This window comes from Heloderma suspectum, chromosome 12, assembly GCF_057233095.1.
Source record: "Heloderma suspectum isolate Gila_16-S chromosome 12, 16-S_ref, whole genome shotgun sequence".
Taxonomy (NCBI): domain Eukaryota; kingdom Metazoa; phylum Chordata; class Lepidosauria; order Squamata; family Helodermatidae; genus Heloderma; species Heloderma suspectum.
The window spans coordinates 12041461-12058934 of record NC_139469.1 but is presented as its reverse complement, the minus strand read 5'-3'; the positions used below and the strand labels follow the sequence as shown (position 1 = coordinate 12058934).

General features: G+C 42.2%; 1 protein-coding gene across 3 annotated transcripts in view; it reads left to right on the top strand.

Moving 5' to 3' along the window:
- Window positions 1-17474, top strand: part of DNAAF5 (dynein axonemal assembly factor 5) — a 43765-nt gene that overhangs the window by 16428 nt on the left and 9863 nt on the right. For 2 of the 3 annotated variants that reach the window (XM_084818405.1, XM_084818403.1), the window contains exons 5-9: window positions 1909-2141; window positions 7667-7879; window positions 8865-9008; window positions 12471-12639; window positions 13322-13469. In XM_084818405.1, coding sequence (XP_084674531.1) covers window positions 1909-2141; window positions 7667-7879; window positions 8865-9008; window positions 12471-12639; window positions 13322-13469 — 907 coding nt within the window. The remainder of the gene's footprint in view (window positions 1-1908; window positions 2142-7666; window positions 7880-8864; window positions 9009-12470; window positions 12640-13321; window positions 13470-17474) is intronic. The other variant, XM_084818404.1, reaches the window with a different exon arrangement.

Genomic DNA, 17474 nt, shown 5'->3' with positions numbered 1-17474 from the left:
GTTCTTGACTGAAAAAGCCAACTCTCACAAAAGAAAGCCCTGAAGCATCTTGCATGTGACTTTCTGCTTGTGTGGCTTTAATTTTATTTTTCAGTTGAAGTAAAAGTTAAACAGGATATAGAACGCAGACGTGTTTGTGAAGCACCTACTTAAAGGGAAGGATCTTCAAAGGCAGTCTGAACTATGGTGTCTTTTTGTCATGGAAGAAAGCATTTGGATTATGGAAATTGACAGCAAACAACAAAGAGGTCAAATACAGAAATCTTGCCTGAGAAGACAGAGAGAGAGACTGGCATCCTATTTGACCAGAGGCGTAGTTTAAAAAAAAGATTTTGACTGGTCCTTTTCAACAGTCCCCTTCATTTCTAATGCACAAATACAGCTATTTCATCGACATATCTCGCTGCTGTCAAAGGCTTCTCTCCCCCCACCTTTCCCTAACCTGTCTGCACCCGTATCCTAAGGCAATGATTTTCTCCCCATTTCTCTGTAAAAAGTCACATTAATGTTAGGATGGCATTGAGTTCTTTCTTTACTTTTCCCCCTGACCTGCAATCTCTGTCAATGTGAGATCAAAGCACAGGGAGGCAGAGGTGTCAGGTTCATTAGCTTGTAGCTAGAAGGACTGGGGTTAAAGAGCATCATTGGAAGAGGGGGTGGGGAAGGAAACCAATGGGTGTGCACATTTTGGAGGTGAAGTAGTTTGTTCTTCAGAAACCATTTGCATTGTTTTTGAAAAGAAAAATAGAGAAGCAGATAATGAAATACACACTTATCCAAACACTGGAAACTAAAATTGGGACCCTAGTATGGAAAAGTTAATCCTACGGACATCAACAGGTCGGTTAAGTTGCAACTAACTTAAGTCCTATTGAACATGGCTTTGAAGCAACTAGCTTCCTCTGCATTGAGCCCCAAACATGTTTTTCTATTGCCGTTGAAACAAATATAAAGGTCAGTCAGTAACACTACATATTCTTAATATGGGTAACACAAATTCCCTAATTTCCCTCCCTAAAATCCCTAATTTCAGTAAACTAGAGCAAAATCATACCAGAGCACTGCTCATACACAGCAGCATGCCTGAGAGCAGTGTTCTCTCCTACTCTGTCCTTGTCTTGCGGCACATTTGCCAAAATGGTTGGCACCCACTGAGTTGCATACAACTGGATAAGCGCTTGTCCCACACAATTTTGCAGTTAATGGAGATAACAAGAACCATACCAGAAAACAGTTTTAAACTTCTTAAGAGATAATGCTGCGAATTTATTAGGTCAAATGTCTAAAAGGCTCCATAGCTTGGTATTAATCTTTTTTCGGGAGATGCAATTACAAGATATTAGGAAGCACGAGGCATGAGAAGCAAGTTCTGTGAGGCGTTTGGGGTGCTGCTCAACCTTGTGATCTGGACTTGTTTTGCAAAGAACATCATCTCATGCAGTTCCCAGAATGCTTGGTATTATTCTCTGGCTATTTCGTCTGTATAACTATTTATCCTCTATCACCCCCTTGGCTGTTAAGTCTCAAAGTCTTAGATCAGTTCTAATACCCATGGCAGTTCTAAAGCGGGCCGTTGTGATTAGGACACTTGTGTGTCATCCACTTCCCATGTGCCACCATTTTTATATGGCTTCATCCATGCAGATATGTCCACTTTGCAGGTCGAAAGTTTGGCATCGGCATCATCTGTGTGGAATGGACCCTTGCTTGTCACGAGATTGTTTTGGTCCCCTTTGGCAAATCCAAATAAAATGTGCATGGTGCTGTGGATATTACATTGTATGCTCAGGTGTTGCTTTAGGGGTATTTGTTGTAAATCAAACACTTAAAAAAATTAAGACTTTTTTGAGCCGTTCCTTCTCACTGAATTCTCTCTCTTTTTTCTTTTTAAAATTTTTCCCAACCTAGTGGCTCGTCCAGAACTGGGATGTCGGGAGCTGGTGACCAGAAACATCTTCAAAATACTTCCAGGTCTCTGCCATGATATAACTGACTGGGTTGAAGGCACCAGAATAAAGGCGTCTCAGCTTCTGCTTATATTATTGCAGCATGTGGAGGACCACATTACGCAGCACATGGAACTCCTCCTCAGGACTTTGTACCGTGTGTGCTCAGATGAAGAAAGTAGTGTGGTTAGCAACGTAAGTATGCCCGTTTCACATCTGATAAGGGTTTTCCAGTAATACGGATTTTCCAGAAAGTTTTCTACTGCCTTAAATTGATGGAGATCTGAATGAGCAAATTTATTTGACATATCTAGTAAGCAAAACTTTTTTTAAAAAAATCATGTTAATTTTACATGCTGTATAAATATCTTAAAACATTTTCTAATAGCTAAAAGGCAGGTAAACTGAAATATTTGATTAGGGAAGAAAAATGGCCGCTAGACAGCTGCTGGACCGCCATAGGATATGTTGTTCCCGGAGAAGGCGGTGCAGAACAGCCCCGTCCACACTTGCAAGAGGAGCGCGGAGCGGCCAAAAAGGGGCATGGCTGGGGGCATTCCAGGGTGGGGAAGGCAGAACTGCCTGTTCAACACATCCTATGTGCCGTACAGCAGCCTCCTTCCCCGCTCTGTCCTCCCGCAGCTAGACAGCTGAAATCGGCTGTCTAGCCGAAAAAGGGCAGGAGAAGCATGGAGTGAACAATCCCTTCTGTGCTTCTCATGCCCTGCTTTGGATAGGTGGTCGCCTCCGCGTTTGGAGATGGCCACCTATCTGGATAGGATTGCTCCCTTAGTGACCTGGTTTGCACATAATGTCAACCCTGAGTATGGGTTGTTGTTGAGTTTTGGCTTGTTGTTACATGTGAACTCTGCACTGTGGGTTGCCAACCAGCAACAAACCAAAGTTCCAAACCCAAAAACAAACCATGGGTTCTCTTCCTGGGTTGTTCGTTGTGTGCAGGGTTTGCACGTAGCACAACCCATGATTCAGCAACAACACATTCTCAACCCCATGAACTGTTGTTCGGTTATTTGAGGGTTGTTTCCTCTTCCAGCAAGCCATGCCACCCTGATTTGGAGAATACGATAAGCCATGCCAGGCCAGGTGATTAGGCAAATGGCACCCAATATGCACTGTGACTTGTTTAATCCACAGTGATTGTGCGAACTGGCCCATTCTGTGGGTTGTCATTACATGTCAACCAGCCCACTGTGATATAAATGTTATGCTCAAACAAATTCGAAGCCTTATTTGGATTTTATTGGAATGCGTGGGGAAAAATGCAACATATGTCCTACTTAGACTAGGCCCATTGAAATGAATGGGACTTAAGTCTTGACTAACGTAATTTCAATAGGTCTCCTATAAGCAGGATGTATTTTACCCCATGTAAATATTTTAAGACATGACAGTTGTGTTGCTTACACGTCCTTTACGTTAATCAGATTTTAAGAAGAAAAATGAAAGCATTGAAAACAGTTCATATTAATTTTAATGTGCCTGAAGAGCTGCATGCATAAATATATGTGCTTCTTAGAGATTGTTGTTGTTGTTCAGTCGTTCAGTCGTGTCCGACTCTTCGTGACCCCATGGACCATAGCACGCCAGGCCTTCCTGTCCTGCGCTCTCTCCCGGAGCGTGCTCAAGTTCATTTCTTAGAGATAGTCACCTGAAAAAAGTTAATTGCTATTTTGATTTTAGATTACTGTATGCATTCTAATTTGACTTGCTTTGTGTTTCTTCATTATTTTGTTTATTAAGTTTATAATACAATGCATTTCTAAAAGTGATTCTTTTTTCCCTCATGAAAAAATATAGTAGTGGACAATTTTCTGAGAAGTTTTTCATTTCACAATATTTTCCGCCCCACATTGTTATAGTCTATAACTGTTAACCCGAGTAAACCTGATGCATCCAGATCCTAGATGTTTTTCTTCCTGCATGCTTTTTGAATGTGTGAGGGCTGATCCGGAAGGGCTGCCTGCTTTTGGATCATCCTTCCTGGATCAGGGCCGATAGGAAACTTGTATGGGCACTATTAAGCTAAGAGAGCAATCCTATGGCCCCTAAACAGCATCTGAGGTGCCGTAGGGTAGTTTGGATTCCTGGATCTGAGTTTGGAGACAGTGCTTGGACCCAGGAGTCCAAGCTCCCCGCCCCTTCCCCCTCGCAGCCAGCATGGAAAGAGCTGTGTTGGCTGCCTCTCCAATGTCACAGAGGCGACTTCGGAGGGAAAGGGAAGGGGCCATGCCAGCGGAGGGCTTATGCCATATCCCCAGGCCTCCATAGCCTCCCTCCCTTCCTTTACCCAGTGCCTCAGCTAGATGGGTGAAAACACCCATCTAGCGAAAACACAGAGCAGGGGGAGCACAGAGTTGAAGAGCGCCTACACCACACCTCCTGCTCTGCTCTGGATGGCCAAAAGCTCCCAAGTTACAGCCGTTCCCATAGGATTGCACCCTAAATGTATTTATGTCTGATTGTTATACAGATCAGTGATGAGATTGCTCAAATTACACTTCACCTGTGGTGCTGGCCAAGCAAAGCATTAATAGCCTCTTAAAAATCATAAGCTGGAGATTAAAGTCCAAATGCCTTGGGGGGATAAATTCCATTTTCAAACTATGTGCAGTTCATGCCCTTTCTAGTTAATTTCACATGTTATCTCTTTCTCCTTCTCTCTGCTGCGTAATCCTCCCACAATATTAAAGTATGTGTATTCCATGTGATAGCCTTAATCACTGTTCAGACAAGGCAAGTTTATGCTTCCTTCCTGCTGTTTTCCTTTGTCTGTGTGGAAGAAATAATTAGTCCACTTTGTTATTTGCAATAGATGCCTTTTAAAACAAAGCCTTAAAAAGTTATATATCTTTGTTTTATAATGCAGCATGTTGACAGTAAAAAAAACATTGCTATGAAGAAAAAAATGTTTAAGGAACAAAGAAGAGCGAACTTTATTTCCCCTGTTATAATGTCAAGGAAACTGTGAAGATGTTGTGTGCTTTTATTAAACAAAACTATAAGGAATGATGTCGACAGAAAGAGAAACCTGCATTTTTGACCATTTCTGAAAATTTATAATTGAGTTGGATAGGGATGGCCACTTAACTGATTTGTGGTGATCCAGCGCCTGTATGTGCAGGGAATACATGGCTACTAGTCATGATAGCTATGTGGAACCTCTGGGTTTCAGAGGAATATGCCTCTCAGTCCCTGTTGCTGGAGAGAGCAACAAGAGAGGGCTATTGTGGGCTTCTCAGAGGCATCTGGTTGGCCACTGTGGGAAACGAGATGCTGGACTGGGTAGGCCTTTGGTCTGATCCAGCAGGGTTCTTCTTATGTTCTTAGGACTTGCCATTCTTCCTGATGAAAACGTAAATATTTGGGCTCAGTTCATACATCACTCCAAACTATGGTTAAAGGAGCATAACTATGGTTTGGCATGATATCTGGATTTCCGAATCATGGTTTGTCATCAGCCAGCAAACCAGAATCAGAAACTGTGGCTTGAGGTAGGTTTGCAAACCACAATTTGGGATTGCTATTATTTGGCATGTTGTCTACATCTGCTGCACCATGGGGACAGCAATAGACTTAAGAGCCTGAGTGCCAAAAGGATGGAAACAAAAGCAGACGCACCTTTAAAGCATAATTGGCCTATTAACAAGTTTAAACCAGGGTTTGGATTCTAAACTGTTTTTAGTTCAAACCATGGTTTGGTGTCATGTATGAATTGAACCTCCATCTGTGCAGTGGGAAATGCCCATTAACAAGTGGAGCATTTCCTCCAATTCAAGAGTTTGGTTTCATTATTGCTTTACTATGTAGGATTGTGTCTGTGACTAAGTTGTAAGCTGGGTTTTCTGAACTTTTTGCAAAGTGTCTCTGTGATACTCTGTGCACACGAAGGCACATTGTGCTCTGACCCCCTAGTGCCAGACTGGTGGTGGCAGCAAGTTTAGCCTTCATCCCAAGGGAGTCCTTGAGTGTAGTGCTTTACTTTAACTCATGTAAGCTAGTAGCTCCTGTTCACTTTTGTGGGGAAAGTAAAGCAGCCATATACATTTTACTCAGTAGGACAACACATTGCACTGGAATTGCTACATGACCAAAATAAGAGACAGTCTTAAATATAAAGTCAATCAAATTGTCTGTCATTATGATGGATGGGTGAAGGGAAGGGAAGGGAATACAAGTATGTGGGCAGAGTGCTGGTTTAATTTGTGTGTTAGTCTTGAGCCCACATTTATGTAGGTTAAAGTACATTAAAATGTTTGTAGAGCATTGAACTTTGGGGAACGTTGGGGAGGAGCCATAGCTCAGTGGTAGAGTGCAGACTTTGCATGCAGAAGACCCCAGGCTCAAGTCCTGGCATCTCCAATTAGGACTGGGAAAGGCTTCTGTCTGAAACCCTGGAGAGCTGCTGCCAGTCAGTGTAGACAGTACTGAGGTGATAGCCCAATGGTCTGACTCAGTATAAGGCAGCTTCCTATGTTCCTGTTGGCTGCGTTCGCACATAATGGTATGCCAGGATTCCTGGCTTATCCCAGCTTACTGTGAACAAGCAGCGTGCTGGTGCATATAGCCCATTTGCTCCCACTTCAATCCTCCCTTTGCGCAAGTGGGTAGAACTAATCAGAAATGGATAGCCTATCATGACTTCTGAACCTGGGATTCTGGTTTGTTGCTCCCAAACAAACCAGGACTATAAGCCAGCAACAACCCAAGCTTTATTGTTGGCTTATAAATCCTGGCTTATTTGGAAGCAACAAATCAGGATGCAGTGTTTGGATGTCACAGTAAGCTATTCATTTCTGGTTTGGTTTACTTACTTGCAAGAAGGGAGTAGTAAATGGCCTGTGTACACTAGCACGCTGCTTGTTCGCATGAAGCCTGGATAAGCTAGGAATCCTAGTTTATCATTATCTGTGAACGTAGCCATTGTGCGCCTGAATACTTAGGCTCCCACCAACTAATGTAGGACAGAAGAAGCTTTCCAAAGGCTCCAGTTACTTACAGCACAAGTAGGAGGTCCGCAAGTGCTGTTTATAAGATGCATAATGCTCAGCATCCACCTTAACAGCAAGGATGAAAGAACCTGTTCTCTGCTGAGCAGACTTATACTGCAATGCACAAGCAAATATGAATGGTCTTCAGTCATGCTCCACTGCTTCTCTTCCTCTCTGACAGAGAAGGAGATAAGGCTTTCTCTCCAAACACAATTCGGAGCTTTTAAATATTAACTACATTAAGGGAGGCTCACGTCTTCTTTTTGCCTCCTTTGGTAGAGTTTTAAATTTGGTAGAGAAAGGAGGTACCTCAAAGGAACACTTAAAAAAAACACTGAACCAGTAAATCCTGTGCAGACGTCTGCCTGATAGCAGGCTAAAAGATTCTGTTAACACTGGATGTTGCATACCTCATTTCTGTGTCTTCACAATTTTCTCAGGGAAGTTTGAGAGGCTGGTGTTGAAAGAAGGCATGTGAGCACTCATTCTGAGCTTTCTTGGTACATGTCAAGGAAACTTTGTCATGCATATAATCATGAGTGAGTGAAGGAGTAGATAGGCCTACAAGGCAATTTCTGAAGCATTAAAAAAGAAAGAAAACAGCTGGTACCCTGAAGTGTGTGTGTGTGTGTGCTTAATGGCCATGTTGAGCTTGATTGGTCTTTTGCATCTTACAATCTGGCCAGCTTTTGTGTGTGTTCCCTTTTATAGTGCGTGAAAGCAGCAGAGCTGATTGGAGCCTTTGTCAGCCCAGCAGTGTCTCTGAAGTTAATTGTGTCTGACCTCGAAAAAGCACCTATGCCTTCTTATCTCATGATTCTAGCAGCGGTTATACAAGGCTCTCCGAGGAAAATCTTGCAGCCTCACTTGGTGTTCCTTGCCAACACACTCTCCCGCCCTGCAATAAGTCAGCGGTCTGAAGAGGTAAGGAGAATGTGAAATAAGCTACAATGAAAGAGTGTCCAGATCATGTACGTCCATGTACCCTTATCCCAGACCTTAGGCGTCATGCACAACCATTTTTTGACAGCAGTGGATTGTCTTCTATTGAGAGTGTTTACATGACCAATCACCAGAGAACTTAATAGTTGCTCATTTGTTTCTGGGCCAAGTTCAAAGTGCTGGTTTTAACCTATAAAGACCTACATTGCTCAGGGCCTCAATACTTCAAGGACTGCCTCTCCCTGTATGAACATACCCGGTTCCTGAGGTCAGCTTCAGAGGCCATTCTCTGTGCGTCCCCTCTGAGAAACGTTCAGGTGTGGGGGAGGGCAGTTTGGGAATGGGCCTTTTCTGTGATAGCCCCCGGAAGCTTGCCTAGTGCCAACACTTTTCAGTGCCAGGCAGACATACTTATTTCCCCAAACATTTGGACATTATTTATGGCCCAGTTGATGTGGGGTGCTTTTGTGATGTTCATTCTAGTGTGTGAGGGTGGTGGTGGGGAGATTTCATATATTGTGGATGAACACGTTTCGTATTGTATTGTTTTTAGGCTATGTTTTCATGGTGTTTACTTGTATTTGAATTATTGTGCTGGTTATGGTTTATACTGATTGTGGGGAGGGGGTTCTGTTACATTAATTATGGATTTCTCTGTGTATATAAGTGGCTTTGAGACTGCTTTTTGCAGAGGGAAGTGACATAAATTATTTTTATTATTATTATTATTATTATTATTATTATTATTATTATTATTATTATTATTATTATTATTATTATTATAGCAGCAGCAGCTTAGTTAGAACTATCTGGGTGAGTGGAAGTGAGCTTTCATGACCAAAAGTATTTACACACCATAAGGGTAATAGATTGAACTTGATCATCTGACTAAAGTGGAGCAAAGCAGGGAGCAGAAGTGACAACAAACGCTTTGTAAAAATGTTCATTTTCTTTCTGTGTTTGGTAGGTCTTTTATGTGGAGCAGTTGCTTCGCTGTGTGGAAGCTCTCACTGATGTGTGCCAAGCAGACTGTAAAGAAATAAGCCTTCAGCTAACAAAGGTTTTGATAACAATAACAGCAATACCAAGTGCTGGGCACTTCCATGTAAAGGTAACCTTGACAGAACTGCCACTACATAGGGTTCTTTATTTTGTTCCTTTCTTTAAGCTAAATGTGGCTGTACTTAGTGGTTCTTTCTGGGCGTCTAATCTTCAGATTTTCACAATTCAGAGTGGAGCAGCAAAGACTCTTAAAGATGCAGCAAGTATGGGGTCAGCAACGCTAGGCCCGAGTGCCATATCTGGTCTGCCAAAGCATTTCATTTAGCCCACAAAGCTCTGTGCTGCCCCCGTGTAATGATTTGCCTATATGCCTCACCCACAAAGACAGAACTGCCTGATACCAAATCTAGTGGATGTCCAGTACAGTCTTGTCTAACTGACAGCAGCTCTCCAGAGTCCTTAGGAGATGCCTTTCCCTATCTGGCTGCCTGAAATCCTTGTAGTGGAGATGCCAGGGATTGAATTTGGGAATTTGAGGCATGTCTTCTACCACTGAGCTATGCCCGTTCCCATAAGCTACCAGATGAAAAACTGAAAATCGAGACTTATCACTAATTATGCGCTGTACCATGTTTTCACGGCAGGATTTCAGAATACTATCTGGGCTTCATTATCAAACCTTTATTTGAAGCTTCCCTGAAGGGAAAAGATTATCCATAAAGAAGTGGTCTCAAAGAGTGGATTTGTTCTAATCTCCTGGAGCTAGCATTGTTGAGAAAAAACTGAGGAGGTTTTTCCAAAACTGTTGCAGGAGGGGTTATCTTAGCAAAAAAACAAAGCAACCTCCCAACATCAGAGCAACCCTAAAATACCTTGTACGGAGAATATGATAGCTACTGTTCAGCCTAGGGTTATGTGTGCTTAAAAAATCATAAAGAAATCTGCTGCAGATGATACTGGTGTTTTTCATGCTAGTTGTGGCAACTCAGATTTTTATGTTTTCTTTCTGTGCTTAGTCAAAGGATGCAGCAGTGTTTTTTCAGTAGCTGCCCTTTTCACCTCCACGCCCATCCTAAGCTTTAAAATGTTTCAGTCATTATTTAAAATCAGAGGCAACAGGCAGAGATGCCTTTGATAAAGACTGGCCTTTATTTTTCTGATTACTATCACACCACCATAAATCATTTTCTTCCCAAGTCAAATGCCAAATAAATCAGGCGGCCATCTTTTTATAATACTCTTTGGTGGCCTAAGCAAGCTTTGTTGCCAGACTTACTCCTTCATTTAATGGCTATTTTACTTCCTGTTCTGTTGCTTCTAGGCATGATAATCTAAGCTGGTATTTACAGCCCTTGTCACACTGGCAGGCAATTTCCAAAAAGTCATAGTTTTGAAAGTTAGTTCTAAAACTGTAAATTTAATGCAGGTTAGTTTTGCATTTTTTATGTACAGGAAGCTAGAAGAATATGTTGACATATGGAACTGGAATGCCTAGGCTTGTACAAAGAGATTCCATCTTTTAGTCTGGGGATGTTTGGTTATTTGAAAGAATACATTCCTGATGGAACATGATTATGAAGAAAAGTAGGTTGATTAGACAAGTCTTAAATAGCTATTCAGTGCTGATAGCATTCAAATAGACATCCTCTGAGAGTACAAAGGCATTATCCAGGTGACCAATACATTTATTAGAATCCTGAGAATCTTTTCTTTCTTCTCTCTCTCTCCCTGCCCCGCCCCCTGCCTTATAAATAGGTTAAGTCTGTTTTTCTTTCTCTGTGCATTCACTTTGTGTGGTTTGGGGGCGGGGGGGATGAGTTGTTGTTTTTGGAATGTTTTGGTTGTTATGATGGTGTTTTCTGATGGTTTAATGCATTTTGTGGTTTTGTTTTATTGTATGCATATTTTTCTCAAGTTTTTTTTAAAGCACACTATAATTTTTAAAATAAATGAAGTTGGATTGAGATTTACTCAGGGTCAACCGTGCTGACGGAAGTGGACTTCCCCTTTCATTGCCTTTCCACAGAGTGATTAAACCACAGAGTGATTAAGCAGGCAGCTGAATGTATGTTGGGTCAAGACAAGTTAACAGAGCATAGTAAAGGGTGCAGACAAGGAGGCCTCGATTCCTAAACAAGGATGCTTGTGCCTTGAAGGCAGAGGAATCAACTGCTAGGAAAGGTGGTCATTTAAAGGGATATTTGGTGTGTGGCATAACCTGAAGAATTCAGGTATTGATTGGTATTGTGTTAGTCAGCTAGTAAAAACAAACATAACCTCCCTTGTAGACCGTGGGAATGCTGTAGACATCATATACCTCGACTTCAGCAAAGCTTTCGACAAAGTGCCCCATGATATCCTGATGAGCAAACTAGCTCAAAGTGGGCTAGATGAAACAATGATCCGGTGGATCCACAGTTGGCTACAGAATCTGACTCAAAGAGTGCTTCTCAATGGGACCTTCTCAAACTGGGGAGAGGTAACGAGTGGGGTACCGCAGGGCTCAGTCCTGGGCCCAGTGCTCTTCAACGTTTTTATGAATGACTTGGAGGAGGAGGTGCAGGGAATGCTGATCAAATTTGCAGATGACACAAAATTGGGCAGGATAGCTAATACTTTGGAAGACAGAAACAAAATTCAAAGTGATCTGGATAGACTGGAGCGCTGGGCAGAAAACAACAGAATGACATTTAATAGGGACAAATGCCAAGTTCTGCACCTAGGAAAAAGAAACCAAATGCACAGTTACAAGATGGGGGATACGTGGCTCAACCACACTACAAGCGAGAAGGATCTTGGAACTGTTGTCGATCACAAGCCGAATATGAGCCAACAATGTGATGTGGCTGCAAAAAAGGCAAATGCTCTTTTGGGCTGCATTCATAGAAGCATCGCTTCCAAATCCCGGGAAGTACTAGTTCCCCTCTACTCAGCACTGGTTAGGCCTCATCTGGAGTACTGTGTCCAGTTCTGGGCACCACACTTGAAGAAGGATGCAGACAAACTGGAGAGGGTTCAGAGGAGGGCAACAAAGATGATCAGGGGACTGGAAGCAAAGCCCTATGAAGAGAGACTGAAAGAACTGGGCATGTTTAGCCTTGAGAAGAGAAGACTGAGGGGAGATATGATAGCACTCTTCAAGTACTTGAAAGGTTGTCACAGAGAAGAAGGCCAGGATCTCTTCTTGATCATCTCAGAGTGCAGGACACGGAATAATGGGCTCAAGTGACAGGAAGCCAGATTCCGGCTGAACATCAGGAAAAACTTCCTGACTGTAAGAGCAAGACGACAATGGAACATATTACCTGGGGAGGTGGTGGGCTCTCCCACAATGGAGGCCTTCAAGACGAGGCTGGACAGCCATTTGTCAGGGATGCTCTGACTTGGATTCCTGCATTGAGCAGGGGGTTGGACTCGATGGCCTTGTAGGCCCCTTCCAACCCTACTATTCTATGATTCTATGAACCCATGTTTGTGAGGTGTTGGCGTGTAAACAGCTCATTATGCAAGGAGCGTTTCTTTGTTCAACTTTTCTAAACATTTTTGTCTTTTTTTTCTCTACACCCAACAGTTAGAAGAGGCAATTAATGCATTGGCTGAGGTGCAGCACTTGGCAGGTGTTGTTGACCTGTACCGACAACATATCACTCAGCTTATGGAATGGGTATCTTTAACTCATGACAATTGGACCTGCTACTCTCCAGAATTACTTCAACTGGATGTAATCGCCACCCATTCAGGTAATGTGAATGGAGCAAGGTTAGATTTCCTCTTAAATCCATTGGTCAGTCTTCATTATTCAAATTGAGACATATTAGAAAATATTCCAGAATCTCATGATCACCTAAAAGTTCTCATAGGCCACGTCTGGACGATTATATCTCAGCTTTATAAGCTATGAACAAACGATTCTGCTGCACACATAGCCCCTTATTCCTCCCTTTTCATGAGTGAGTGAACATATCCGGAAGTGTTCCATTAACTATAAGTTCCCATCTCATCCAAATTGGGAAACTATGGTTTACAGCTTCGGAACAAGCCAGGATAGGAAACCATGGTTTGAAGTTGGCTTAATATCCTGGCTTGTTCCAAAGCCATTAACCAGTTTCACAGTTCAGATGACATAGGAAACTATACTTAATAATCAACTTCCTGGTTTGTTCACTCGCGCACAAAGCGGCTGTATGCATACCCTCAAGGCTCATTCGTATCTTGGCTTATTAACCTGGGATATGATTGTCCAGTCCAGCCCAACTGGTTTCTTGCCCTTTGCTTCATGTTGGCTTTCCTCCATTTCAAAAGCAAAATAGTTTTAATTTGTTTTACAGGTTTTGCTTGTCTCTAGCGCTACGCCTTTTGATGCAAATATACTAACTAATACCAGTTAGTACACAACTCAGTAGTTCCACCTTTATTTCCTAGGTCCTGTAATAGGTGAGGCTCTCCAGGATTTTATTCACATTCTTAAAACTTGTCTTCAGACTTCCAGAGACCCCCGGATGCGTCTGAAGCTATTCACATCTTTATGCCAGTTGCTTCAGAAACCTAACGAGACTGTCAATTCTCAAGGGTAAGCGCCATTTCATACTGTTCAGACACGTTGCCTTTTGCGCTTTCTGTTTGCTGTTTGTGGTTTGGTTCCCTCACAATAACTCCAGTTCTGAGGTGTTTCTGTTCTCAAGCTGTCTGATGTATAGACCCAGTCAGAGGAGGCTGCTCTAGTTCACTAGCAGAAATGTGAAAATTGTATTAAAAAAAATTGGTGGTAGCACCAAGAGACCCAATTCAAAAATGGAAAAACCCAAAGGCAGAATTCAGAGCTTACTGTAAACAGATCTCCAGTTACGCCCATATTCCCTCCCAAGTTTTGTGTTACGGTTTTAAAGCTTTACTCGTAATTGTATGAGCCTGGAAACTTCTTGTAGAAAAGGAGCTCCTAAACTTAAGGAGCGTAGCTGGAGCTTTTCTAGTAAGAGACATACTTTGTATCTCTAGCCCGAGGATGGGGAACAGATGGCCCTTCAGATCTTGTTGGCTGCAAGTCCCGTCATCCCTCACCATTGGGTATGCTGGCTAGGGCTGATAGAAGTTGCAGTCCAACAACATCTGTTCTGGACAATCCAAACAGCACCTGCATCCCTGCTCTAGATGGCTGCTTATATTGTAGAAAGCATATGTACTTCGGAGCTGATTGAATGATGTCCCTCGCCTGATCTATAAATCCCAACAGTGTATGGCAACAACGTGTTGCAGTATTATTGCATAGTGAGATTTGATTTATTTCTGGCAGTAAATGTAAATGTGCACTGAGGAAACAAGGGGAAGCCCCTGAGGTGGATCTACAGTATTATGAAGGGTGGGGCTGGCTTTGGGAAAGGCATGGGAGGTATTTTCAGAAGCTGCTGCTGCTGCTGCTCCCAGCCCTATGCCGAGCTTTGGACACTAACTAAATTTCCAAGCACTTGGGCTGGAGCCAGCCAGCAAGTCCCAACACCTGCCTCATCCCCTGGCAAGCAGCCATTTTTGCATTGTAACCCTTGACATTCCACAGCCTGAGGTAGGGCTTTTTGGTTGGTGGTGGGGAGGAATTGTGGAGAAAAAAACCCCACCAGCTACAGTGATGTCAGTGATTGCAAATCAGTCTTAGTAGCTATGTTGGCCCCAGTAACAAAAAAAGCAGGCGTACAATTTTTTTTTTTAAAAAACATCCCTAAGCTAATGTTAACCTGGTAACATTGAGCCTAGGGAAATTTAAACAGGAGCTGTGTTGATTGGATTACGAGCTGTGGCTTTATTAGAAGGATCAGTGTCTTCCCTCCTCCCCCCAAAATAGAATTCATATGCCTTATTTGCTACAAATCATTTTTTTTAAGTGGCATGTTTTCAGAACATTTCAAAAGGCCAGGTAAGCAACACTTTCATGTAGGATTGACACCTTTTCTTAGTCAGAGGCTGTGTGCCTTCAACAGCTGAGTGATGGGCAGAAAAACATCAAGTGGTTGTCCACCACTGTCAAGTTGTTGTCCACCACTGACTCCATGCTGAGAGAAGCTGTACCTGTTGGTTTTCTGACTGTCTTGCAGCTGTTGTAGGTGCAGTGCCTCTGTTGAGAAGAACAACATTGCAAATCTGTTTTCACAAAAAAATTGTCTTGAAGTCAATGAGAGCACCTGCGCGAGTTAAGGAATGAATAGCCACAGGAGCTAATCCATTGAGTAATGTATTAATAAATGCTCCTTTGAAAAAGCCATTTATGATGTGAAGATTGTCCAACCCATTTCAGTTTCTTCCTCAGGAGCAAAGGGCCTTCATGTGTCCTCTGGTATCCCAGTAAAATTTCCAAAATTTGCTACCTATTTTCAAGAACTAGCTCAAGGCCTACATCTCCCTTTGCTATTCTGTTTCTGTTGTTATAGAATCATAGAATCACAAGGTTGGGAGGGGCCTACAAGACCATCAAGTCCAACCCCCTGATCAATGCAGGAAGCCTGATTCCCAGGCGGTCTCCCATCCAAGTACTAACCAGGGCTGACCCTGCTTGACTTCTGAGATCAGGCGCATCCAGCTCTAATAGCTCCCCTCATTTTTGTTGTTTTGTGCTGATCCCTTTCACACCTTCATTTTAAAAAGGACAATTTAAAATCACATGTTGTACTATGGGTAAGCTATTCTTGAGGTCATGTTTTTGATGTTGCAAGCCTAGGAATGGTGCTTTATCGATGATTGCTAATATTGGGTGCAACCCAGGCCCTCAGCGGGGAGTGAAGGCTGCAATTTAAATCGCATTCTGAGCAACAGCCATATTTGAACAACTATTTTATCTTTTTAAACAGGTGTGCACTTTCTTTTAACCATACAATAGGCCTTATTATCTGGCAGTAGCTTGTGTGTGTGTGTGTGTGTTTTAATGGTTCAAATTGACAGGCTTCAATGTACCTTGTTAAACAGCTCTTGAGCAGACATCTCATTTTGCTGAACAATTTGGCAATGTTATTCCCGTTTTGCTTGAAAGATATTAAAAATAGCCTGCTTTTAAATGTTATTCATCGTCACGGAGAGCATTCCTTTGCAGGTGAGTCAGTGGCTCTTCTGAAGAACCACCTTTTGTGGTTTTGACACATTTTATTTAAGGGATTAAAAGACGCTATTACTGAAAATGTGAAAGTTCCTAAGGGTCATTTGACTTAGACCACCTTGGAGCTAAGCGTAGGTTTGAAATAATTCCATAGCCGTTTCTTCTGTGTAGCTTTTAATAAGTATTATTAATAATAATGATGTAACGTATTAATAAATGCTGTTAAATAATATCAAGTTTTAAAAGATATACTCAGACTGGTCACATGACAGTGTTTTTCTAGAAATTTAGAAATGTTTAGAAATTGCGCGGCATGGTGGCTCCCTGACTGTGGCCAGCTGACAAAGTGCAACCATTGCTATACCTTGTTTTGTACATGTGTGTCTGTATATTTTGCATGCCTATAGAAAATGTAATATATAGGAGTGTCGGTAGAATGTAAGAACGTAATCTTGCACTTTGCGGTGGCTGCACACAACCGGCTGTCCACATCCAGGCAGCTGATGTGCACAGCGGTTTACCAATCACCACATTAAATTGATTTGGATTTGAAAACATAAATGCCCTCATCTAGCTAAGGAGATCTGCGCACATATCACTTGCTTGAGGAAATCAGACAATGCATTGGAATCTGCGTCTATGCAGGGATACCATTTATCCACACTGCTATGATTTCGATAGGATGCAAATCTGAATGTGAATCCACATTTTTACTCAACTAAGCCCTCCTATATACATTTTGTTCTTAAGCACTAACGTTAGATTGGGGAAAAGATCGTTGAGTGGTTAGCTTTTATTTGAGCACAAAGCTGTTTCTCTCCTCACTACTGATGCTTAAATGCCACCTGCTGGAGGAAGAACAATACGGAGGATTGGGAAATCAATGTTGTGAAGGCCAGTTCACGAGGCTGTTGGTAGCCACTTGAAATTATCGCACGTGTGGACTCCCATCCTGTGTCCAGTGAGTGAGTTGTGTACGGCTGGCATCATGTGCATAATTCATGTTGCACGAATCCCTGCAAAAGTGCTTTTCCAGGATTTGCCAAGGCAGTCACAGTGTTTGATCATGTGTGACAGGCAAGGTCAAGTTGCAGCTGTATAATTGTATGAACCAGTTTTTAATATCTAAAACTGAAATCTGTTCAAAATGAAAATGGTTTGTTTTTGGAAGGATTCATCTTACAGAAGATACCAGTTTAAAATTGGTGGTTCCTAGAGAACTTCTAAACAAGGAATGCCTGGAAAACTGGCAACAGAAATTGTTTAATTATATACCTGTGTATATTTAAATATTAGATTATAAACCCTATGCAATGTGTAGCCAGTAAAAATCCTTGCTTAGCAGACCATTGTCAAAATAAGGTTGGTTAGGAAATCTGTCATTCCCATTATCCAAGGGTTTGAGTATCAGCATTTTTCTTTGAGATTGAGTAAAACATTATAGACATAGAACTCTGTACTGTATTGTTTGGTAGGAAAAAAGAATCTGTATAGTAACCT